This window comes from Stegodyphus dumicola, chromosome 6 (assembly GCF_044657685.1).
Source record: "Stegodyphus dumicola isolate Sdum_Otavi_A_Nest chromosome 6, ASM4465768v1".
Taxonomy (NCBI): Eukaryota; Metazoa; Arthropoda; class Arachnida; order Araneae; family Eresidae; genus Stegodyphus; species Stegodyphus dumicola.
The window spans coordinates 182417110-182442708 of NC_140773.1; the positions used below are offsets into that span (position 1 = coordinate 182417110).

At 34.4% G+C, this 25599-nt stretch overlaps 1 protein-coding gene across 1 annotated transcript in view; it reads right to left on the bottom strand.

The window, feature by feature from the left end:
* Window positions 1–25599, bottom strand: part of LOC118203367 (2-Hydroxyacid oxidase 1-like) — a 31789-nt gene that overhangs the window by 930 nt on the left and 5260 nt on the right. Inside the window, exons 2-7 of the mRNA XM_085819228.1 lie at window positions 25078–25229; window positions 16752–17007; window positions 16410–16585; window positions 12095–12186; window positions 11850–12008; window positions 42–111 (exon numbers count right to left, since the gene is read on the bottom strand). Coding sequence (XP_085675354.1) covers window positions 42–111; window positions 11850–12008; window positions 12095–12186; window positions 16410–16585; window positions 16752–17007; window positions 25078–25229 — 905 coding nt within the window. The remainder of the gene's footprint in view (window positions 1–41; window positions 112–11849; window positions 12009–12094; window positions 12187–16409; window positions 16586–16751; window positions 17008–25077; window positions 25230–25599) is intronic.

Genomic DNA, 25599 nt, shown 5'->3' on the forward strand with positions numbered 1-25599 from the left:
AGTTACTATCATTAAATATATGAATTATTTAAGATTCTTACCAAGCAAAGCCATTGCTAAATCAAATTCTTTTTTAAGAATTTGCAGAACTTTTCTTACACCATTCTCACCCTAGGAAACAAGTAATATTTTAAAGATAGAAGTTGGTTATTCCATACAGTAAAATAAAGATAATTACATTATTTAAATAAAGCTTTTTACAATTATTGAAAACAAATAAGATTCAAATCCAGAGATTATATTCCTTATGCTGAACTGAGAGTACTTTTTCCTTGTTATAAAAATGAATATAATTCCAAAATGAAGATTTGAACTGATTTTTTAAAACCCTGTTAAAAAAAATCTATCTATGGTGTATTCAGTGCACTCATGGTATAACAGGCGTAAAAAATTAGCATTAACTACACTAATTTATGTAAAAAGACAATTACGGAAACAACTTTTTTGTATTATAAACTTCTTCCTTCAAAATACCTCATAATTAAGGATATACAATTTTTGCATTAAAAAATGGAAATTTTGCAAATGACAGTCAAAAATGACATTTTTGCATTTTCTGGCAAATAAATAAATAAATAAAAGAAATACAAATGATCTATTTTTTTAAACCTGTTGTTATCAATAAACCCGTGATACTACTACTGGAATAATATGAAGGAAAAAAAAAGTTGAAGCTAATATCATTGTAGTCTCAATATTCTTTTCGTCAGTTTTATCAGTAATTTGCAAGAAAGATTTTCATTTTTGAAAAATGCCATTAGAAAAACGATATTCGAATTGTCATCCTTTTATTTGTTGATAGAAGCAAACATATGCTCCATATTCACTCAAATAAACAGCAGCTTCCAAGAAGAGTTCTGTTTGTTTATAACAAATGAAGGATAAATGTCTGATACCATTTGAAGTAACTTTTAAATATCTTAAGTACACACTTTTCTATATACCCTAATTTCTATACTATCATATTTGTCTGATAATTTTTTTTTATGTTATTTGTATGTGTTGTATGTGGGAAAGTTTCATTAAATTCTACATGTAACTTTTTCAGTAATCGTGATTTTTGTGATTTTTCCTTAATTTATGATAACCAGTGTATTTAGAGATGGATTTATCCTATAGATAGTTAATGCTTCCAAGTTGCGCTGTTAGAGGAAATAATTTTATAACAAAATTATTTCTTGAATGTATGGTATTAATGAGGGGCCAGTTATTTTGATTCTTACTTGAAGTTTTTCTTCGAAAAGCAACATTAATCACAAAGGAATGACTAAATTAAAATTTGCTAATAATGTTTCAACTTCACAGATTTTACAGAGCTGTAAAAGGAAAATGTCTTTTACAACTTATCCATATGCTGTGACATATTCCTTGCTCCTTTATCCAAGAATTGAATTGTTTAATTTTTTTGTGCTCTATTAAAAATTCTAAGAAATGTTAGAATTATTGATTTACTGGCGGAAGAAAAAGTGCAAAGTCCTCTTTTTAAATTTTTTACATTGAAGAATCAACTGTAAATAAGTTAACTAGTGCTGCTTCTGTCAATTTAAAAGACCGAGTCGATATGTAATTTGACTTATTGCTTATGAAAAAGTTTACATGTGATGGAGTATATCTAAAGTGTTATAGAAGCCTTCATAAAATTCTAATCCATAAACTAATAAACTCGGAATTAAAATAAAAGTTTAAAAATAATTTTATGCTGAAATGATAATCCCAATGACATAAAAGTAAATTAATAAAAAATAATAGAAGCCAATAATTTCTTTCTGTAAGATATCGTTATTGTTTCCAACTATATATCCACTATACGAATACTATTTATCAAGGGGAAAATACACGTTCCACTTTCTGTTTTAAATACAAATTATATACAAGGAATCTTCTTATGGTGACCATCTTCCTTAGAAGTCCATCTATAAAAGTGTTTGATATTTCTGAGAACGGCGACTATTTACTTAGCAGATCAAGACTCTCTGCAATAAAGACTGCCGTTTTAAAAACAACTCACAATGTTTAATGCATTCAAATTTCACAAAAAATAATACAGATAAATTAATTAAATTTTGTATTCAGATAACAAATTCCAATAAATAGTTTAAAGAAGATTGCTAAGAGAAAAATCGTAAATCCCTCAGGATATTGACTAGAATATAAAAAGCGCAAAATCGCGAATCTGTAGCTTAGCAGTCGCTAATAACGCTTATCTTGCAGATAAAGCATTGCCTGAAACTAATTTTGTTTAAAAATTGTGAACTGAATCTATCATATGATAAGTTTTAAACAGTGTTTTCAGTATTTTCTTTTGCTGTTATGAATATATTTACTCTTCTGTGTGATATTATTAAATGCCCAAGTTTAATTATAAGTCTATTTGTACCTTATAGTGGCCTTACATTTTGGTGGCTAATAAATTTGCATTTTTTGTTACATTAAACCTATGTGATCCAGTCTCCTCATATGATTTAGGTCAACGAAATAATATTGAACCTTTGCTGGACAAGAAGGGCCATGTAACATAAAGGCGTACCATCACTTTTATCAAAGCTTTTTCGATATATTTGAAGCACGCCTAAAGCATTCTGTGTTGCTCAATCAAACCAGATGCTCATGTGTATAATCAATGGAGTGTGCAATATAAGCGAGACGCTATGGTTCTGCTGAATTCAATCTTTTCATTTGCTTTCATTTGAAGATTCATAACAGCATATCATTATCTATCTCATTTAGAAGGTATTGTGGTTGAGTTGTTGATTGGAAGCTTATAACATAGTCCAGGAATAACTGAGTTTTACATTTCTAAGCAGAAAAATGTAGAAATTAGAGTTTTGAGAGTATATTTGATCATTCGGGGCAAATATGTGAAAAAATTAGATGTAGAGCTTAAAATGCTATGCATCATTCGAAAGCAAGTCTAGCGAAATAATGCTCATTGTGATTTTGTGTTTAATCATTACAAAGCGATGTTACCAATCCCTTTACTTGACTATCTCATTTTCCATTTCAAATTTCGATTTTCAAATTTAAGAAAAAGAGTTCATCATCCCTATTTACGATCAGTTTGCGCTGATCATGTAAATGAAATTTCTGTAAATGAGTTGAAGGGGACATATAAAGATGATTTACCCTCTTCGGAACTTCTAAACGAAGAGATGAAACGTTGGTGACGGCATTTTATGTCTACCAAAGCAAAGCTGCCAGACACACCAGTTTTGACTTTGAAAGCTTCGAATAAAATCTTTTTCCCAAATATTGATGTGCTTTTGCACGTAGCAGCTACACTGCTGATGATATCTTGCGAATGTGAACATTCCGCAAATGCTTTGGAAAGGTTGAATTATAACAGAGCTACTAAGATAGAGAAGCACAGAAGTTCTTTGACATTAATCCATATTCATTATACCAAAGAAATATTAGTTGACAAAGTTATTGATATATTTGCCAGTTTGCAGCCATGAAAAATGGAATTCAGAAATATTTTAATTGCCGAATCAAAATGAAAGGCCTGAAAAATGTTTGCCTTCTTTTTGTTTGCAATTTAATTTTATGTCCAAAATAAATGATGCATTTACAACTTTTACAAATTTAATTCAACTTCTTAATTATACAATTATATAGAACAGAAATATGGATTTTATATATTTATTTATCTTTATAGTTATATTATGAAACCAAAGTAAGATCAATTTCAAAATTATTTTAATATTTCTTTGTATGTATGCGAGTGTGTACGGCAGAAATTAAAGTAAAATACTAGAAGTACTTTTACTCACATTATTCTATTTTTGTTACTTATTATGCTTTTAAAATTGCTTGAATAAATTGCTTGAATAAAGGTTAAGGTGAAAAACAAAAACAGATTTACACATTTAATAGGTTTGTAAGGTAATAATTATAAATACTATAATTAAATGCAATATATCCATAATTATGTTACATAATTTTATTATTAATAAAATTTATAATATAATTATTATTTATATTAAGATAACTGCCACTAACATAATATGCATTCGTCATGTAATAATGACCTATATACTTGGAGATGCTATAATAGGTAGAAGAGGATAGTCATAGGAGTCGCAACGGGCAACCTCCCGTAATTTGAGCTGGTTACGCCCATGGGTAGGCAGTCTAATTAGGCTTAGAGGAGTACACAAGTAAAATTTTGTGAAGATAGCACCTATCGTTTTAAATCTGTGGGTATACCCAAAGTGGCACGCATATTCACAAAGCCTACAGACCATTTCTCCTGTGGTCTTCTCTCATTGGATGAAACATATGCTTGGCGGTTATATTTGAAATGGCGAGTTATCGCCCTGTAGGCGGGGTAATTAACGCCAAACAAACCTTGTGGGCTTTCAGTAAAGTGAGGAAAAACAGCGTTTATTTCATTCGATATTTTTAATTTTTTGAATGAAAGTTAAGGAGAATTGTGTGAAATATATATTTTAAATAATCTACTTATCTTATTAGTAATTTATTTGTATTTGAATTTAAACTATTAAAAGTACGATAATTGTTTTGCAAGAAAAAGTGTTTACATGGAAACTTGCATATGCACTTTTTCGTAATTTCTGTTAAAAAGAGCTTGTTGTGTATTTCCATAGCTCATTAATTTATACAAATAAAGGAATATTAAAAAATAAACCGAATGAAAACATTCTGTAAATATTTAAGGGCGTCGGATATACCTATTCTTTTTACCTAAATTATGAGTAAGTATAACTGAAATTATGCGCCATTTCTATTAAAACGCTTTTCGGGATCTTGGATCGTAATCTTGGTACTGGTACCTTCTACAAAGAGTACAAACCAGTAAATAAAAATAAGAAAAACTAGCATTAACAAAAATAGAGAAAATAAAGGTGTTAAATTTTTAACACCGCACCCGAAGGCGAAAAGACAAATAACGACAAAGTCATTCAATAAAGTTAGTATAAAAGTAAATTCGTGCAGGGCAGAGTTTGTAAAAGTCGTTAGAAAGGATAGAACCGGCGATCTAAAAGTCCAACAACTTTTTCCGTGCTTGTTACCGCTGAGCTGCGGTTTTTTCGGTAGCTTTCGCACACTTTTCGGTACATCACGCTCATATGCAAATAGTAAAGGCGATGAAGCAAAAGTCGGCAAGCACAAGATTCTATAACGTTCCTACGTTCCTACGTTCTACGCTACAGAAAACGTAGGAATATACGTTCCTACGTATATTCCTACGTTTTCTGTTTCAACCAACCAGAGCAAACAGTGGAAGTAACGGTCTGTAGGCTTTGTGAATATGCAAGTGGCACGCTGATTGAATAGAGCTTCGAAAAGAGTGCTGAAACAAGCATTGTTGTCAATGAATTGACAGATGAGATGTGGAGAAACAAAGAATACAGACTCTCAGTTGTTCTAGATTATCGGTGATCCCGATCTGGACACACCTAGGATTCGCCGTTTGTTTTTAAGCAAGATTTCAAGGTAAAAATTTAAAACTAATATAGAATAAGGAGATTAGCATACAGCCAAAAAAAAATATATAGAAATTTCTACTGAAACAATTCCTTTGATACTCTAAAAAAATCTGGAAGATTTCTTTGAAAAATGAGGGCCTTAAAAAACTAAACATGGCTAAAATATATGGACTGGTTTGTGTTGAGCTGCCATCTACTATAAATAAAGAAGGTTCAGAGTAACCTATGGTAACCTATAAATCCTTTCTCATTCAATTTTTCTGTGCGTACAGAAGGAAATTTTTAGGTGTGTCCACACCGTGCTGCAAAGGGTTAAAGGTAATCCCATAAGATATTAAGAAGCAAAAATAATGTAAGTTTTTGTGATATTTGACTGTTACTAAAAGTGTCCGATTACTTTTGTGAGAATATTTTTCCTCATTAAACAAACGATATTGATTTTTTAATTTAATTTTCATCTTTTTGAAAATGTAGTTACTATAAAAAATGTTGAATTTATATATAATCAAAATAAAAGCCTTTCTTTTTGTTTTAATTTATTTTAATTTTTATGTTTATTAAAGAATACAAAAATTCCGATCATTTTTGTGAGCCACTGTATGTGTTACTTTAACATATAAACCGTCATCTGCAAAGTTCTTTTAGTCATTATTATTTCCTTTTTATGGCGACTTGTATTGATAAAAACATACAATCATTAAGTTCAACTGTTAAATTTATATTTTTTTAAAGTTTTATTGAGAAAACGTAATAAAAGTAATGCGCAATTATTTGATAGTTTGTGACATGACTGAACTGGCTGAGTGAGATGACTGACGCAGGCAAGTCAGTTGGCACGTACGGGAGGGAGTGAGCGTTAAGAGGGAAACAAAGTTGTTACTGAAAAATTAGCTACTGGCCACCCAAATTGCAACACCAAAAAAGACAAGAGATATCACAACAAAATTTATTTCGTAGATAACATGTTGACCAAAGTATCAAATGATTAAATTTATAGACTTCTGTGAAGTGTGGTTCCTTCCAGAGTCAGTAGCCAGAGTAGCCTCCATTGTTGGAGATCACCGCTGCCACACGCCTCGGCATTGATTCAAAGAGACTTTTGGATGTGTTCTTGGGGTACAGCAGACAAAGCAGCTTCCACACGTTGCCAAAGTTGATCTGGTGTGGCAGCTTGGGATGTAATCTGGGTCAGTCATTCAGCAACATTTTTTCTATCGGCGAAAGATCCGGAGAGCGGGCCGGCCAGGGAAGCAATTCAATCTGGCGATTGACAAAGAACCTTTGGACAATGCTTGCCACGTGTGGTCGCGCATTATCCTGTTGAAATATGGCTGTGGGCAACCCCTGGAGATGTAGCGCTGGCTGTTTAAAGTACCGGCAATAGGTACTAGAGGAGTGCGAGAATGATATCCAATACCCCCTCATACCATAATATCCAGTGCAGGAGCAGTGTGGCGGTGCATAATGCAGCTATTCAGCATTATATGGTGTCTCCAGACTCGAATCCGACCATCGTGGTGTTGCAAATAGAAGCGTGACTCGTCAGTAAAGACAATTTCATTCCATTCTGCCGTCCACATTCATCTTTCATCGCACCATTGGCGGCGGAAACTTCTTTGGTTCTACGTCAAGGGTAGGCGAAGCAATGGACGTTTTGCGGACAGACCACTCTGCTGTAAACGGCTTCGAATGGTACGCGCAGATACTGGATGATGCGTTACAGACTGAATGTGCTGTGCTATGGTTCGTGATGCGACTGAGCGATCCGTCACTGCCATGCGCACAATGTTCCGGTCATCACGTGAAGTGGTGCACTGAGGTGGATGCGATCGAAAACGCCGGTCCGTCGTACCCTTCTGCATCCAAAGGTTACATATCCGCATTACAGTTGTTTGGTTTCGTCCAACCCGACTACCGATTTTTTTTGAAAGATAATCCACACTCTCGGTAGGCTACTATCCTTCCTCTGTCGAACTCAGATACTTGATCAAACAATGATCGCTGTTTACTACAAGGTATGATTGATAGTTTTTTTTGAAAAAAAAAAAAAAAAACACAAATGCCGAACTTGAAATCGTCGAAAACTCCAAGCCTCAAATAGCGCTTTGAAGTGGCGCCACAGGCACGCGTGATGTGCGTCTGCGCTGAAATTCTAATCATTTGCAGATCTCACCTCCGCGAATGCATGGTGTAAATTTCATGTTATTTGCATGCTTCCTTCAGGGTGTTGCATTTACGGTGGCCAGCAGTGTAGCATTACAGAAATAAATGAATTGTCTTTAAATACTGTCACGAAAGGTACAAGCGCAGTAAGATGGCTTTCCCACAAAGCAGTTGCCACATTTGGCAAGAAATCGCCTATTTGGGGACAACATCGGCGATATATTATGGACGGTTGGAGAACTTTCTGGAACGAACTCTTACCGGTTTAGCGCAGAATGTTCTCGAACACAAGCGAAAGCTATATAAACCCTGCTGGTCCGCAATCAGTCAGTAGTACTGAGAGTGTGTCTCGTCTAGCGAGTCAATCCGTGCGGAGTCGATCGAGTTGACAGCCGGGCAGCGAGTGCCGAATGGGTCGTCGAGTGCACCGAAAGAGTCTGGTAGTTTATCGCGGCTAGTGCATCGTCGAGAGAGCGTATTGAGCTCCGGGAACGACTGAACCGAAGAGTCAGGAGCTGTGCTCTGTGTGTCGTCGAGTACATCGCGAGTTGTAGCGTGGAGAGTCTCGAGAGTACGTGGAGTTCCGAGAACGACCGAGCAGAGTCGCGAGCTGTACTCAAGTGCTTTGCCGTGAAGCCGTCCCCACCGTGATAGCGTGATAACCTGGAGGATGTGTCTCTGATTGTGTCAGCGTGTTTATAGTAGATCTTTGACGACTGTAAAACGTGACTTTCGAGCTGTCCTGATCAGTATTGGCTAAATAAAGTGTGTTCTTCGATACTTCATCAAGTGTCGTCATTATTCACTCCAAATCCACACAAGCCGCGTACGAACGGGAAGGAAGAAAATAACGTAACAACTTGTGTCAGGAAGAGAAAAACGCAACAATATTTTTCAAGAAGTTTCATTCAAAAAAATTCATGAAGATTTTTTTCACAATAACTCCCTTATCCTGTTAAATTTTGGATTTATTTGCATCTATTTTGTAAATAAGAAGATTATGTACTCCTAATAATTTCTTAACAATTTAATTTTTTTATGCTTTTTTAGTTCTTATGAACATTTGCACTTTGTTGTAACTAACAAAAGGCAGTTATAATGTTATATTTTAAATTGATTAGTATAGTCTTAATTAATTGGTATAAGATCATTTGTTCCATAATTTTTATGTTTATTTTACAATTTAAAAATTTTTAATATTTTTCTAATACTTTGAAATTTTTAATGGTAAACTCTTTATTCGTTAGACTGCAAGCTGAAGATCTCAGTTTCCAGTGGCTATTAATTTCGTTTAGGCATTTTGCATCGAATCACTATAAACGGCGTATCAATTTTCAAATTACTGCCACCAAATGTTAGAGCCCTCCATTATATTTAAAGAAATTAAATAAATAAGAATCTGCATAAATGTATGTATGTTTCTCGCATTGTGATAAAACAACGGTACATAGATTCATCAAATTTTGAATAACGGAATCCTCCACCAGAACATAGACATCTGGAAGCCCTAATTTTGAATTTGTTTTATTATCGATTTCATATTTTGTAACACTTAACGAATTTTTATTAACAAACTCAATGATTTCAAGCGCCCACCAGCGGCCGAGCGGTAAAGTCGCTGAATACTGGTAGTTCGGTCCGAGGTTCGAATCCCGCGAACGGGCTGGCTGCATGGGCGTTTTCGTGGTTTTCCCCATGTGTAACGTGTATACGAGCCAGTTTCCCTTAGAAAGTCTTCCACGAAGGCATCCCTTCCCTTAGGCAGATAGCCCTAGTGTAATCTAGCGCCTAGTGTGCTTCGCCGTATTCTCAATAAACCAACTAAACCAATGATTTCAAAGCGAGAAATGGAAACAATGTACGGAGGGGATATTTCCAGCGCGGGAGACTGTCTATCGAAAATTCTAAAGCTATGCTGTATTTAAGTATTTCCTCATATTGCTGTTGAATTGAATTTTATGGTTTAAGTGCCATGAACATGATATTTAATAAATAAAGGTAGCACACAAAATGTTAAAAAAGCCCTTTCGGGCTTTTTATTTTTTTTTTATTTATTTTTTAATTTTAAACAGTAATAAAAAAGATAGGATAAGACATACTGTAGGAGGGTGATTGTCTGGGCATAACTGGAAGAGTATGTGTCTTAGGAAACAATGCAGGATATAATTTTTATAATGTCTGTTGTAATAAAGTTTGAGTTTTTTAAACGATCGGCTAACTGAAATCAAATGAATATCTTTAGAAAATAAAAATCGAAAATTTTCCTCTGGTTCACTGTTTTGGAAGCAAAAAACTACGTAAATCTTTAAAATTAAGAGAAAATAAATTACTACCAGATTTTCTGAATTTATATGTTTTACTTTTAACTAAGCGAACGGTCTTTGAAAAAAAAAAAAAATAATAATAATAATAATAAATAACCCAAACTGTAAAGAAAACATTGTCAGCTCTTCCATTTCAAGTTTTAAATAACGACTCGCGTTTTAAATGTCATCAAATTCGTATACGTTACATTTAGATAATAGTGAAAAATTTCATATAAATTAAGACAATAAATAACACTTCCTGTATTTTACGCTGCAATGAACTATCAATTTCAACTGCAACTTCATCTCATAAAAATATAGTTATTTAAATACGCTGGATTTGGCAAGAAATCGCCAAATGTACAGCGCATTGGAAGAATTGAATATCCGCGGGCAATTTGGTGCGTATGGGTAACTTGAAGAACAGGGTGATAAGCCGTGGAAAAGTCATTCTAGGCCTTGTATGTGTTCTCAGGTTAGCTTGTCGTGAAGTATAGTTTTTCTATTTTTTTTCCATCTGGTCGAAATTTTGTGGTGATCTCTTTGCAATTGATTTAAAACAATTGTTCCTTTCAATGATTTTGAGGCAAAATACTGTATTCCTGTAGAAATTTTACTGCGGTTTTTTCCTCTTGCTGGCAAATTCTAAAAGCGCATATTTTAAAAGTGAGTCGAAGGCAAAAATATCATTTTTTATCTATAAAAAATTTATGGAACTTAAAATACAACAAAAAGAACGCATACGGAAATAGTAGCGTTGCTAAATTGAATATTGTAACCTGACGCATTTCTTTTCACGTGGTTGCCAGAGTTTAGTACATTCTGAAAATTTGGTGACTGCTACTAAGTTAGTAAGGCTAATAACGTAAGTACTGATTTTTTTTTTTTAATTAGCTATACCAATAGCAGCCTAAAAGTTCTTTTATATGAAATTTATATCAAGAGATTTAGCTGTCTAGATTATTCTCTCAATGCCTTTGATGTCATGTTAAGTTCGTCAAACACATTTGCTTGATATAGACTCACTTTATAAACTAACACATGCACAACTAAACTAAATCCACATGCACTGCTAAAACGCCTTAGCGTTTGTGCATATGGTCCTGTTTTTGGTTTTCCTTCCATATGTTAAAGTTTCTTTACTGAAAAAAAATGCGCATTTTACTGAAAAGATGGTCTGGTTTTGCAGACGTCTGCTGCAATATTTTTTTGCATTAATGTATGTGGACCATTGTTTGATAGGAGGCGAGTGAAACACAAATCATTGGCTTTCTTTCTGGCTGACGGGCTCTTCTCATTAAGCCTTCTGTACATTCTGCAGACCCACCAGCGGCCGAGCGGTAAAGTTGCTGAACACTGGTAGTTTGGTCCGAAGCTCGAACCCGACAAACGGGCTGGCTGCCTAGACGTTTTCGTGGTTTTCCCATGTGTAAAGTGTATACAAGCCAGTTTTCCTTAGAAAGATTTCCGCGAAGGCATCCCTTCCCGTAAGCAGACAGCCCTCGAGAGCTTTGCCATAATCAAATAAACCAAGCCAAAACTATACATTTTCCAGGGAAAAAAAATTCCAGTCATGAATTTAAGTTTTGTATTCAGTCGCCTGTAGTTAAGTTCCTGTTGCGACGGACAATTAGAGAGAGAAAACGATTTTAGAATTAGTTGTTTATCTTTTATGTTCTTGCCATGTTTTAATAGGTATAGTTTCAGTATTTTAAAATCATTTGCTGAGAGTAAAGCCTGTCTTTTTGGAAGATTTAGCCCAGTACCCATTTCTACAACTGTCTTCCCTACTGTTAATGATTGGAAATTGCTGCCAATAAAAATAAAGAGAAACTTATAGTATGCGTTTTTCTTAATCATATTTATCAATCAGGTACTTGTTTTAAAATACTTATATAGTATTGTGTTTTAGTTATAAATAAGAACTTACACTATGTGTTAGACCCCATAGAATTGGTCGTCCAATAAAAACTGCTTTTGCACCTAGTGCTATGGCTTTTACTACATCAGTTCCTGTTCGCACACCACCATCTAAATAGACTTCACAGCGTCCAGCAGCTGCTCGTACAACTTCTGGTAACGCTTCTATCTGGGGGGACGTAGAATGAAATTGAATTTAAAAAATCGTTCAAATTTTATTAGAAAAACAGTGCGTAATCTGTTAAAATTACTTACGGTGGAAGGCACTCCATCGAGTTGTCTAGCTCCATGATTTGAAACTATTATACCAGCAACACCGTGCTCCACTGCTAAGATAGCATCTTCAGCTATTAGAAAAAGTAAATTAATAGAACTTATTATAAAAATATATTCAATTATGCATTTTGTGCGGAAGGAACATAGCATCTGAAGTGCGGAAGTTATCCATTAGATTGTTAATCATTGCGAGTCTCATGATAAACGTTTAGTTGTCTCTTACTTTCACGGTGAAACAATTTATAAAATTGTTAAGGGAATTCATTTCTGGATATAATTGATCAAATACTCGTTGTCAAAAGACTGGTGTGTTATTTTAATAGCGATATAAATAATGCATGTCGATTCTGTAGAGGCTGTTTACATATTTTTAAAATGATTTTTGGTAGGATAAATAAATCAAAATGTTTCAAGAGAATTATTTGGTATTTATTTATTTGGTTATTTAGTATTCTGGAGTAAAATAATTGTTTACTGTTGTTAAATATCTTTTGCTTCGAAAATGATTCATATTTAATTAAATTTTAAATAGAAAGTTATGCATTTTCTCTTTCTAAAAAGAAATGTTTTGTTATTAAAGGACATAAAATCATGGAATTAATGTTTATAAATACAATATAAGCAATATTATTCACAACATGGAGTATTCACTAATGCATAGTTATCTTTAAAATGTAAATAAATGAAACAAAGCACAGTTAATATCATTACATTTTATTATAGTTCTATGGACTGAAGAGGCAATTTGCAAAAATCCATAGTTTGATTTTTCGCTAAATTTCGAAAATGAATTATTCTGTGTTTGATCGAATAATTTTAACTAAAATATTTTATTCTTGTGAAGAATCTCAAGCATAAAATGACCATTAAAGCACATAAGTATCCATCATTTTTTTTCCTTGTTTAATTCAAAAATTCAGAACAAGAGATCTGATATTTAATTGATTGAAAAGATAATGCTGCATTAGTTCCTATCTACGAAGATGAATGAAATCTAAACGAGCGTTTTGTTTAAACAAAATTTATTTTATAGGCAACATCTATATTTCTACAGATTATTTTTCTGAATAATCTCCTCCGTTTATGATATATTTTCCCCAACGGTTTGGTAATTTTTTCATTCCGTTCTCTTAGAATGAAGTTGGCTGGATATCTAACGAGTTGCGCACGAATGTTTCCACTTGATCTTTGGACTCAAATCGCTTGTCTCCAAGTGCTTCTTTGAGGTGATTAAACATGTAAAAATCGCATGGTGATAAGTCTAGGCTGTCAGATGGATGATCAAGCATTTTTCCGTGCATTTTCATCAATTTCTGCTACGTTACACCTTCTGTGTGGGGCCTGGCGTTGTCGTGGAGAACCAACACTTGGTTGGATTGGACAATCTCGTCTTTTGCGTCGATGCTGAAGTTAACTTGATCCATGAGACTGCAGTAGTAGGTTGCGTTGATGGTCTGACGTCCGTATGAGAAATCCAACATTAAGATCTCCCTCCAATCCAGAAAAACCATGGCCAGCACGTTCCTCACAGACAATCGAATTTTGGCTTTCACAGGGATTTCTTTCACCTCTCCTTCTCTAATCCATGCTTTCACGCTTTGATTGAAGGGTGTAATGATGCACCCATGTCTCACCGCAGGTGATAATTTTATGGAAAAATGCTTCCCGTTCTTCTTCAAAACGAGTTTAAAGCAAGTGAGAAATGCGAATTCGTGCATCTTTTTTTATAATCATTTTCAACAACTTTGGAAATCAACGAGCTAAGATTTTTCTGAAGCCTAACTGCTTCCTCATGACTGATTGAACACTTCGATAGTTGACAGCTATTCCTAAATTTGAAGCACTGCGCAGCGTAGATCTCTTTCGATAAGCTCTCAAACATGTGCGATGCTTTTATTAGTCGCACTGGTGCGAAGACGATGGGCATGACTATGATTCGCAGCACTTTCTCTTGCTTCTATTCGTAGCACCAAACCTTCACGTTTGACCATGAAAAGGTAGCTTCCCCGAAGTGAGCATGCATACTGTCGTAAACTTGGGTTGGGTTCACGTTTTCACAGACCAGGAAACTTTATGTTTTGCTCAATAGGGACGGGTACATTCCTCTCACTCATCGTAAGGACTACTAAATGAAGCCGGCTGGTGTGGTTCCTTTACTCTAGGCAACTCCATCTAACGACTTCAACTGTCCAAACCCATAGAAATACCCATTACGACGCTCAGCCAATAAAGGCTCGTTCATAGTTGATCGCCCATTGTACATCTAATAAAAATGGCGTTATATTTTTTTATTGTATCATCGTTCAATTTTTTAATAAATGTCACTCTCTGTGATTATCCAAATCATTATTATAAATCAAAGAGTTTGCCTTTACAATCGGCAGACCAGAATCCGTTCGATTTCATCTTGTAAAGATTTGCTACAAATAGGTTATACCAAAGAGTCGCTCAAACGATCCTTAAACGTGACAACGAATATACATTTCAAATAACTACAAGTAAAATATCAACCAACGCAAGAAGAAGTTTTGAAACCAGATGATGTCAGGTTATTATCGGAGGGAAATCATTTCGCTAGACTTATTATTTAGTTACTTTCAATAAAGTCATGCTCTTTTCAATACAGTCAGTCACATTTGGTTACTTCGTAACGTTGCTGAGTCATTCGTGTTTAAAGTTAGCTATGAATTAGTGAACATTAAATGACATTTAACTCGGTGAAATTTTTTCCTCATATTTCTTCAGAGTTCTTCTATTTCACTAAGGTTATTTCCCTCAGATGAAATATTGCATCTGGGTACTAGAATAAAAATGTCAGAATGTTCTTCCAAAAAGAACGTCTTCTAAATGCAGATCTAATATTAAATGGTATAGGGAAATAAGTGCAAGAAGAGGGAAGTAAAATATTGCCTCTAATTTTAAGAAATAGCTTCTCAACTTGTAAATAAAGATCCAGAGAAAGAATTTACTGGTAATTAATTAACCAGTAAGTAATAATTAACCAGAAATAATAAGTAATTAATTAACCAGAAAGTAATGTCATTTTTATGTACTGTAATTTCGAGGTGGCAAAATGAAATAATCGTATGTAAAATATCGCTCCGCAATATTTTACTTTAGATGATTAATAGAAAATCCGCTGAAATTCATCTTTGTAATAGCCTACTGCATAAATTTCATAAAAACAGCAACGATCACCAGAAGCATTTATACTGTAAATTCAAGTGCGTTAAATATCTGCAAGTGCTAGTGTTAGGCTGCCTGATTCCGAGACTGAAATTTGACTTCACGAATGCTTCTTGCAAGGCCAGAGAAGCTAGATAATGATGCATTCTGCTTAGCTGTTGAATCAGATCTCTTTCAGGCCATTCCGGAACTAGCCAACTACTGAAGTCAAAAGCATGTGAAATAAATCAAGAAGATCTATAGACATGGAATTTGGGTACCATATTAACTTTTGCCTGATGGCTAAACTTGTTTCGGCTCGGGTGAATGGGGGCTTCGCCCTTAATAATACCATACTAATTTGCTGTTGACTACAGAGCTCTGATTTCTTTCATCTACAATTCTTTGCCAAGTAAGCAAGTGGGAAGAATAATTATTAATCAAATTTTTCAGAAAGATCAGCAGTGAGTTCTGTACATCAACACAAAACGCTGTGTTGATATACAGATGTACTGTGTTGATGATGTATGAAATTCTGTTGTCTGAATAAATATTTATGATGTGAATTTCGTGTTCAGCATTTTGCACTGTTCAACAGGAAAATTGTTATACTGCTGCATGACAATGCAAGACTGCATGGGTCACGAATGACCCAGCAGAAGACAAGACAATTAGGCTAGAAAGTTTTCCCTCCCCCAGCTTATTTGTTAGACATTACTCAAAGAAATTATCACCTCTAGAGCTTTTTCTTTAAAGAATATCTTACGAAATATTGACTAGGTCAAAGCAGGTCTCACGGATATTTTTGCATTTAAACCGCTTTCCTTTTATAAAGAGAGCATTTGGTTCCAAGATGACGAACCACTATTGATAATGATGGCAATTATGTAATTGATTGAGAGATTTTTTTAGTATGTACGTTTTCCGTCTATCATTCTAAAACGGTATTACTTTCCCGACAACTTAATATAGCCATTTAAATTTATCAATGCTTCATCAAAATGGAGCTACTTAAATGTTATCAGAGCAAACGATAAATCGGAAAATTTCTTTAAAAGTGTATGAGAAGTATTTGCAAAGGCGCTATTTATTCATTCTCTCATATTTTTAGAGTGAACAGAAGCCATACCTGTTAAAATTCCTTTGACTATGATTGGCAGCTTAGAAATCTCCTTTAACCATTGAATATCTTTCCAAGACAGAGATGGATCGAATAAAGAATTGACATATTTATTCAAATTCGAATCATCTGTCGCTGTTGCAGGTATTGAGCATTTGATATCAGCGTAATCAAAATTTGCAAGCCTGGAAAAACAAAAAATAATAATCAAATAATGGGTACACACACAGTATTAAATTTTCTGTTTTAGAAATGCTGAAAATGTTTATTTGATAATGAAGTTTTATTATTGAAATGTTAATTTAAATGCATAAAATTTCACATGATTTTTATTTATCTAAAAGTACTAACCGTAAATGAGGAGGAAGAGAAAATCTATTTCTGGTGTCTGCTAAGCGGTTACCAAAAACAGGAGTGTCAACCGTTAAAACTAACGCAGAGTATCCAGCTTTTTCTGCTCGGGCTACAAGGTTTTTTGTGGTATTTCTGTCTTTATAAATATACAACTGAAACCATCGATTGGATGAAGGAGCAGCTTCTGCTACATCTTCTAGGGAGGTTGTGGATAAAGTACTAAGAATCATGATCACTGCCTCTGATGCCGCTCCTATATAAGGAAATAAATGAAACAATTATAAAAAATCTGTTGAGCGAAGAGGAAGAAACAAAATCTGCCGCTAGAAGTTAACTACCCAATGTTTCGTTTTACATAGATCTTAAACTAGCATGGTTATTTTCTGTGTTTTCTTTTAAAGTACTCTTTCTTTTACAAACACTTTTTAAAAATTTAGAACTCACGAACTTCACTTTTCTTCTCGCATCATAAAAGGTATTCTGCTATTAGAAATAATTACAATAATTTTCTTCTTATTTAATTTTATTATATCAATTACAAAATTGCTCTGATTCTCCTTAAGTTCAACTTTCAAGTCTTTTCCCACCTATCAATAAAATTCCTTGTGCGAGCCTTAAAGATTCCCATCTTTGATTTTAATTCTTGGGGAATTTATAGCATTTTTTGTTAGTATTGTTTGATATGGATCGGCCGATCTAAAAGAGCATCATAATCAGCAAAGAATATGAATGTTTTGTTTGAAAAGCAGAAATTAAACAAATCTTTGATACCTAATCATAACAGGTCGCTTAACCACACTTTTCGGTTTGATTCTACGACGCAATATCCAAAACGTGTCTGCAGTTGGTGAATCGAACTTCTTTGAAGTCTTTTCACATTCACAGAAAAATTAACCTCTTTAGTTAGCGGCAGAAATTCTAAACCAGTTCTCCACAATGCTTTCAAAATTTCAATAACTTAGCTTTTTCAAGTTTCATTACGGTTTTGTTTATAGATGGAGTTCTTTTTCTTCTTTGTTTTTTCAGTAATTTGTTTTTATAAATCTGCTGCTGACATTCCCACACCTCTCTTCCCGAAGAAGACACCTCTCCCTCTTCCCGAAGAAGAGGATTATCCTCCAAATTAGTAAAAGTTTATTCAAAACCTACACCTTCCTAGCTTTAATTTATGCAAGGGAATGCTTCTTTTCGTACTATTCATATACTATTCAGATTTCCTACTTCTTACTCTTCTTCATACTATATTCTCTCTCCACCTCATACTACTTGACATAATTTTAAACCTCCTAATGGCGGGACCATTTGCTTTTGACCATGAGATTTATTATCATTCACTATTATTTTAAATATTTTGTTTTCTTATTTTCTTTAACCCTTTCGAGACGGGAAGCGCAAACACGCGCTTATCCCTGAAGCTGGCATTTTATTTCGCGAGTGTCTGTCCATGGCTTGATGGTTTTTTTTTATCAAGTCTAAATCCATGAAGAAGCAAGAAACGCACTCATTTTCCGGCCGGCACGCTGGCGTACCAAAGCGTTTTGTCGTGATATAAACACTCGCGTTTTTATATACATTTGAATCCTTTTTGCATTCTTTTTTTTTGCTACTATGTAGAGTCTTTTAGGGTTACTATGTGAGGTTCTATTACGTTTTGCATTGCTTTTATTTCGGAAAGCATTCAGTTTACTTATATAATCTTATACGACTTCAGTTTATTATGGCGAGCAAGCGTTTTTATCAGATGAACGGTAAATGAGCAAATTAGTGATATGAAAGAGAGTGATGATTCATTTCCTAAAGACTTAGAAAGCCGTATTTCTAGTGATTCTCATATGGACATTTAGACAGAGACTGAGCTCATTTAGTGTCTATCATCCAGTTCACCTGAAAAATTCTACTTTTTGTAAAAAAACTTTCTTGTATTTTTTATATTAATTTAAAAAGTTTATTATTAATGTATTTTATCACTTGAAACTTTGGAATAGTTTGAATAGCGCTTCCGAAAATTATTTCTCAAAGTCAGCAATTTTTTATATATATTTTTATATAAAATTAAGGAAAAAGATATTTAAACGCTAATTTTAACATATATGATAGCTTGAAGAGCCAACATATAGCATGCCATTCGGAAACATTCCTTTCTTCTTATGTTTATATAATCAAAAACCACGTGTATGCGAGTCATGCTAATCTAATTTTTAGTAGAAGGTCAAATCTACTTATATCTGAAACCATATGGACATACAATGCCATCTTGTGCCGAAAGTTATAGTTTTTAAAACGTTCCAGGACGCTGGCACAAATGTATAACGGCCGGGGGTGAACGAGAAAAGGCTCTGGTACGCCAGCGTGTCGATCGGGAAATGAGTGCGTTTCTTGTTGGCACGTATATGTGACAGTCGGCGCAAAAGGGTTGGTGATTTAAACGTTATGCTAATGTCTGAGTTATGAAAATAAAGACCATAATAATATACATATCTAGTTAATAAATGCAACTGAAACATACACTGTTGGGGTATCAAACTTAAGCAAAAAATTCATTTTTTAACATATAACCATGAAATTGTTGAAATTGGCTTTGTGCGATTAGCACAATCAAAAGCCAACTCAATAGAAAGGTAACGCGTATGCAAATATGAGTGCCATGATGCCAGGATACGCTGGGAAGCCTTCCAAACGACGAGTACAACTGTAAAAAAGTTGATGGTCGTCGGCCAAGGAAACAACGATGAATGATGATCGATATATCGCCCAGCAGGAGAAAAGAGATCGACACACACTGCGGGCAGCATTGCTCAACAGTTATGCATGGCAACCGGACTACCAGTGTTCCGGTTTATTGTTGCCAGACTTTATAAAACTAACCTATTCGCTCGCCGTCCAGAATGCTGCGGACTATTATCAAGAGCCCATGGGAAGCACCATTTACAGTGGTGTAGAGAACACTAAAACCGGACACCTCATCAATAGAGTCACGTCTCTTAACCGATAAGAGTTGTTTCAGTCTGATATACGATTCTCGGCGCCAGCTGATATGGAGAGAGGTAGGTACACGCTTTCATTCCAATAGCATCAAGGAAACAGACCATTGGGGTGATTCTGGCATGCTGTATGAAAAGGCATTATGATGAAGAGACCCCACATTTTCGAAACAATTTCATTTAGCCGAGATCGTTCTTGTGATGAAATTATTCTCCCCCATGTGCGTCTTTTTCGGTGTGCATTGATCTTGACTTATGTGCATTGATCTTGACTTTGTTTTTATGGAGGACAGTGCACGGCCATGCAGAACTCATGCTGTTGAGGGGCTTCTGGAAAATGAAGATGTCCATAGAATGGACTGAGCAACGTGCTTTCATGATTTAAATCAGAACGATTTAAATTAAATTAAATTAAATTCATGATTTAAATGAACATGCGTACGATACTTTAGCGAGACGACTGGAGGCATAATCTTACCCTGCGGAGAACACCAGACAATTGAAATAGAGGATGCTCGAAGAATGAGAACTCTTACACCAAGAACTGTTAGATAATCTGATATTGAGTATCGATAGACGGTGCAACGCAACCATTGCAGTGAGGGGAGGTCATATCCTTTACTAAGAATCTTTGGTTTGTTTTTCTTCCTCTTGGCCAGAAAGCTTTTTGTTTCAACGCCATTCTTTCAATAAATTCTTTTTCAATTCACTCTATACTGTACGCGTCCTATTCAATTTTTTTCTGCTACTCTCCTTTCTTCATCCTTTAAATACAACATTGTGCCTCTGTAGTATGAATTCCACGTCTCCCAGTTGATTTATGCGGAATTGCGGCCAAAATCAGAAAAAGTTGCTTAAGTTTTGAACATTAGTATAGTTTTCCCAGAGTAGCTTCAAAGTTACACGTTTAATAACAGTTCAGTCGAATAACTTGGAAATATGGAGATTCTTATTCAGTTTGCATTTATTTTTCCTAATATATGACAGCTAACAATAATTATTACTGTATTACTAAAATACTGCCATTTATCATTAGATGTGCTCTAAATAATCGAATGAATGTAGGAACTGATGAATACTAAAATCTGTCATAATCAATATAAGCAATGTTTAATATTGTTGCGAAATGCGCAGTGGCTGCGCGGTGAGATAGCTTTCTCGCAAAGCGGGTCGAAAACGAAGCTCCTCCAGTGGAACCGAGAAAGAAGTCTGCTGGCTGAGCAGCGTTAGGTTTGCCAGAAACTGACAAAAAAGACAGGGTTTCCAGATTTGGCGCGAAATCGGTCATTTAGCGATACTTGACGACAAAACTGGAGATTCGTAGACGGACTGAGAACCTGCATTTTTAGCGGTTTTCTCGGGGATATTCTCGAAGGTAGATAAAAGTTATATATATCCTGCCTGTACGGAGAGAGAGTAGTGTCTTGAGTTCAGAGATCTGCTTGAGAGGGATCGTCCGAGTCGGAAACTGCACTTTACTGCTTTTCCGTGAAGCCATCTTCACCGTTATAGTGTAAAGGCTGTGTTGCTGATTGTTTCAACGTGTTTGTCGTTGTTTTTTTGACGAGCGTAAAAGTGCCTTTTGAACTGTCTGTGTAATAGTGCTTACTGGCGATTAATATTGATTCTTCGTCAAGTGCTATCAATTGCACCAAATCGATGAACCCCTAGAACGTAACAATATAAAGAACAAGCAAGTTATGTCATAAGGCCATATGAATCTTTTTAAATATTGTTCAGACGTGGTATTAATTTTAATCTACATGTATTGTCTTATTTATTGCTTCATTATTTTTTCAGCCCTTTGAGGTTATGTGTATCATTTTTATCCCAATGAAAGTCGCAGATTTATTCCATCTCAAGAAACTTATGTTAAAAGGGTTAGCTGTCTATCTCAACGGAAAATGTACATTTCAGTTCAAAATTACCTTGACTAATGTAAAAATAATGACTTTTCATAAAGTAGACAATGAATCAAATTTATTTTTATCGAATAATCAAGAGTTAAATTAAGTCTTATTACGTCCCGTGATATTAAAAGGAATTGCACAAACTCAAAACGCCCTCCAGAAATAGAATTTTCTCTTGTCATTCAGCACTAAACAGGTTTGCCAGGATCACCACTTCCGGGGCATGGAGACTATGAATATTAAACATGAGTTTTTCTATAAATAATGAAAATACGTTTCCCAAAAGGCTTTCGTGGTCGCTGAAATGTGTGTCATCGTTAGCTTTTTTCTGTTACGAGAGACTGTTACGCTATTCTTCTCGCCAACATCCCATGGTCGTTGAAATGGGTCTCCAGCAAAACGGTTATTGTTTTTTTTTTACTCAAGTGATTTTCGTTCTACAGATCCAGATTCACCCCTCCGTTACATGAAAACCACACGGAGTTGTAAAGAAAAAATCGGCTGATGTCTCGTCGATTACGTCAGCTGGGAGGATCAGTTTGAGATGGGCTGGAAAATGATTTTTTGAGAGATTGGAATTAAAAAATCGGCTGTTGATCGCGTCAATCATATGAATAAACTCTGGCCATCGGGTTACCCACTACCAAGGCGGATGGCTTGCGCCACTAACCTCCGGGACAGCATAGGCTGCCCTTTTGAGCAGTAACAACCGGGTACTTGTATTTTATTCCCTTAAAGTCGCGACTGTAAGAGTATAATACTCAGTATTTGCAAACCCAGAAGGTAAGCAGAAAATAAACCTTATTTCTGTTGTTTAATCCAACTTGGTCAGCCTGGTATCGAAATGCCAATAATACTAATGCGTAACATAGATATTTTGGCATAGTAACGCGCAAACGATTTCCTTACTTGATAACAAAGTGTTGATAGGAATTTAGTGAAATACTGAGAAAGCGATTTTTATAAAACATTCAAATTATTACTGTATTACTAAAATGACATCAATTAGAATAGTTTAAACTGGATCGATATACAAACAGTTCAAAAACGCCTGGAGATGATTCACATATAAAAGTGTATACGTTAAAAAATTACTGGATTAAAATGAAGGCTATTTAATGTAGCGAATTTTGGACACTTTTAGAAATTTCAAAATGTTGCCAAATTTCGTCTTTGAAGATCAAAATTAATCTTTCTTCATATTTTCTGATTATTCATATTTCTGATTCCCCTATTTGTATGGTTGGTAGAATTTCCATTTTTTTATATTTGCGAGTAAACCCCGTTTAACAATAACCAGCCTACGCATGCATATATCACACACTTGGATTTAAGCATTTATGTTTAATCGAGCAAATCCATCAAGTGTAAAAAATGCAGACATCGGCCATATAAATTTTACCCTTCTCATAAAATTTCTTTTTTCTTATAAAATGCATTTTTTAGGGGGCTATTATTCATGCATAGAATAGTACTTGTGAGGCGTTGAGGTAGCCAAACAAATGTTTCTCACCAATGAGGTGGCGAATTTTTGTGGGAATGGAGGAAATCAGAAAGTCTGTTTGAATGTAAAAAATTGGCTGTATATTTTTCAATCCAATTCAAGGTTGGCAAAGCTTCCGTGTAATTAAAAACATATTTTTCTCTTCCCCCCCGCCCTTTTGGGCTATTTGTGGTAAATGGTTTTCTAAACTTCAGTGTGGGAAGATCACAGCTGAAAATAGAATTAGAAACATTTTCTAATGTAACGAGTTGATGAGTATTTCTGTCATGTTTCGTTAATCTGAGGGTAATTTAGGAAATTTAGCAAATTTAAGAATAAGCAAAATATGTTAAATATTAATTACTCTCTTTCGACCTTTTTAAAGCTTTACTCGCATGTGATATATTCAAAATTTTCGTTTTTTATAATGATGCTTATCTGGAAAAAAAAATAATGAAAAAAATCTGAAAATGTCAATTAAATGAAAATGTCAATTAAATCTGAAAATGTCAATAATGATTATTTTTGGTACTTCTTTATTAAAACTACCTCTGTGTTTAGTCCACAAAATTGGCAAACTCAAGTGCCCGAACTGTAACATATAAACGTCAAGTGTTGCCAAATATGCCTGCGGTGGTCGCTTTAACAAGGTAGTTCTTTATTTCAACTTTATTAAAAATATTCTGTTCACTGATATTCACTCCTGTGATCCAGCATTGTGCACATGAAATAAATTTTTGAATTAGTCTTAGGTATCTGTAAGGGTAGATAATGTGGAGCAAAATATATTAGTTTAGAGGTTCTCAGCGGGGTAGATATTGATCACCTCATAATAAAATTTTAAAGGTGTCGATGATCAAGAGGTCAACTGGAGATTGATAGCCAAATATAAACAGGTGCAAATAATTAGCATAATCAAGATCCAATTGATTAAAAAATATTAATAAAATTGATAATTAATTGTTTATTGATATAAAGCTTTATCATATAAATAAGTCTTATTTAAAACACAAGAGTATTCGACGTTTTAGAATTTAAAAGTCATCGGAGATAAATATCCTAAAATAAAAGTTTTTAAATCAACGTCATTGACCTTTCCCCTTCTTTTAAACAAGCCAAACAGGCAAAATCGCTGAGCATTTGGTAGTTTCGACTCAAGTTCGAATCCAGGCAAACAGTCTGGTTGCATGGGGATTTTCGTGTATCTTTCATGTCATTACTGTCATGTTTCATTAATCTGAGGGTATTTTAGAAAATTTAGCAAATTTAAGAATATTTGTATATTTTAATTTAAATATTTTCTTCCCAAGCCTTAATGTGTATACGAGACAGTTTCTCTTCAAAAGCCATACACGAAGGCATCCCTTCCCTTAGGCAGGTAGCCCTAGTGCGCTTTGCCATAATAAACTAAACACTAAAAACTAAACAAGCAGAAGCAGGCTTTTGTCAGGTCAGTAGTTTATCTCAGAAAACAAGAAGCAGACTGAATATTTTTGAAAACGTGATTTAAGAATCAAAATAAGCATTTTGATGGCAAATCTTTGAAAAAAATTGCTGTATTTTTGTTCATTAAATAGTGGTGTATTTTTTCTCTCGCATTTTTGGAAAAATTTTAAAAAAATCATCAGCACATAACATTCATGAAAATCGAACATTTGTGCAATTAAAATATGATTTTGTTTCTGATAACGCGTTTCTATTCATAAACTTAAAAATAGTAATAATACAAAATAATAATAGTTACAAATCTAATGAAACCCATTTTTTGAAAACTTTTATTCATATTCTTATTGTTTTCTTTAAGTTATTTATGTTCATTTTTTTGTATTATGATTATATTGTATGCTTTATAATACAGAGAAAAAAGTATGGATGTCGATGAAGAAAATTATTCCTTTAAAGGGATCGATATGAGATAAAGGTTGGGAACAACTGCATTAGTTTCTTACCTTTAACAGTCGCGATTTCACCTTCTGGATGAGCCATTCTTTGCATTGCTGATGGAGCAATGCCGACTGGAAAAGAAACGGGTTTTCCTAAGACTTCAGTTCTCGGATTTCTGATGGATACATTGTTTAAACATCTTGGCCTAAATCGCAACCTAAAAGGTAAACACAAAAATTTACCATACATTCCAAAATATATTTTTCTGAATTCTAGAAGAATGTGGAATATTCAAGGTGTTAAGGTATGTTCAAAGGTGTGAAAATATTGCCTTCTGTGGGGGAACCTCTAGGTAACTTCATCTCGAATATTCAGGTTACAAAGATTGTTGAACAAAGGATCATACAGTATTCCTCCATTTCTATTTGAGCTACGCCAACCCAGTAGCAATGCTTCGAGTTAAAATCACTACCTATAACAGTAGGAATGTTCTGTTTCTATTTCCTCCTAGGCAGGAAACTGATGCAGAAACAGATACTGGTGAAACCATAACTAATTAAATATCAAACTGAGAACTAAACTCTTAA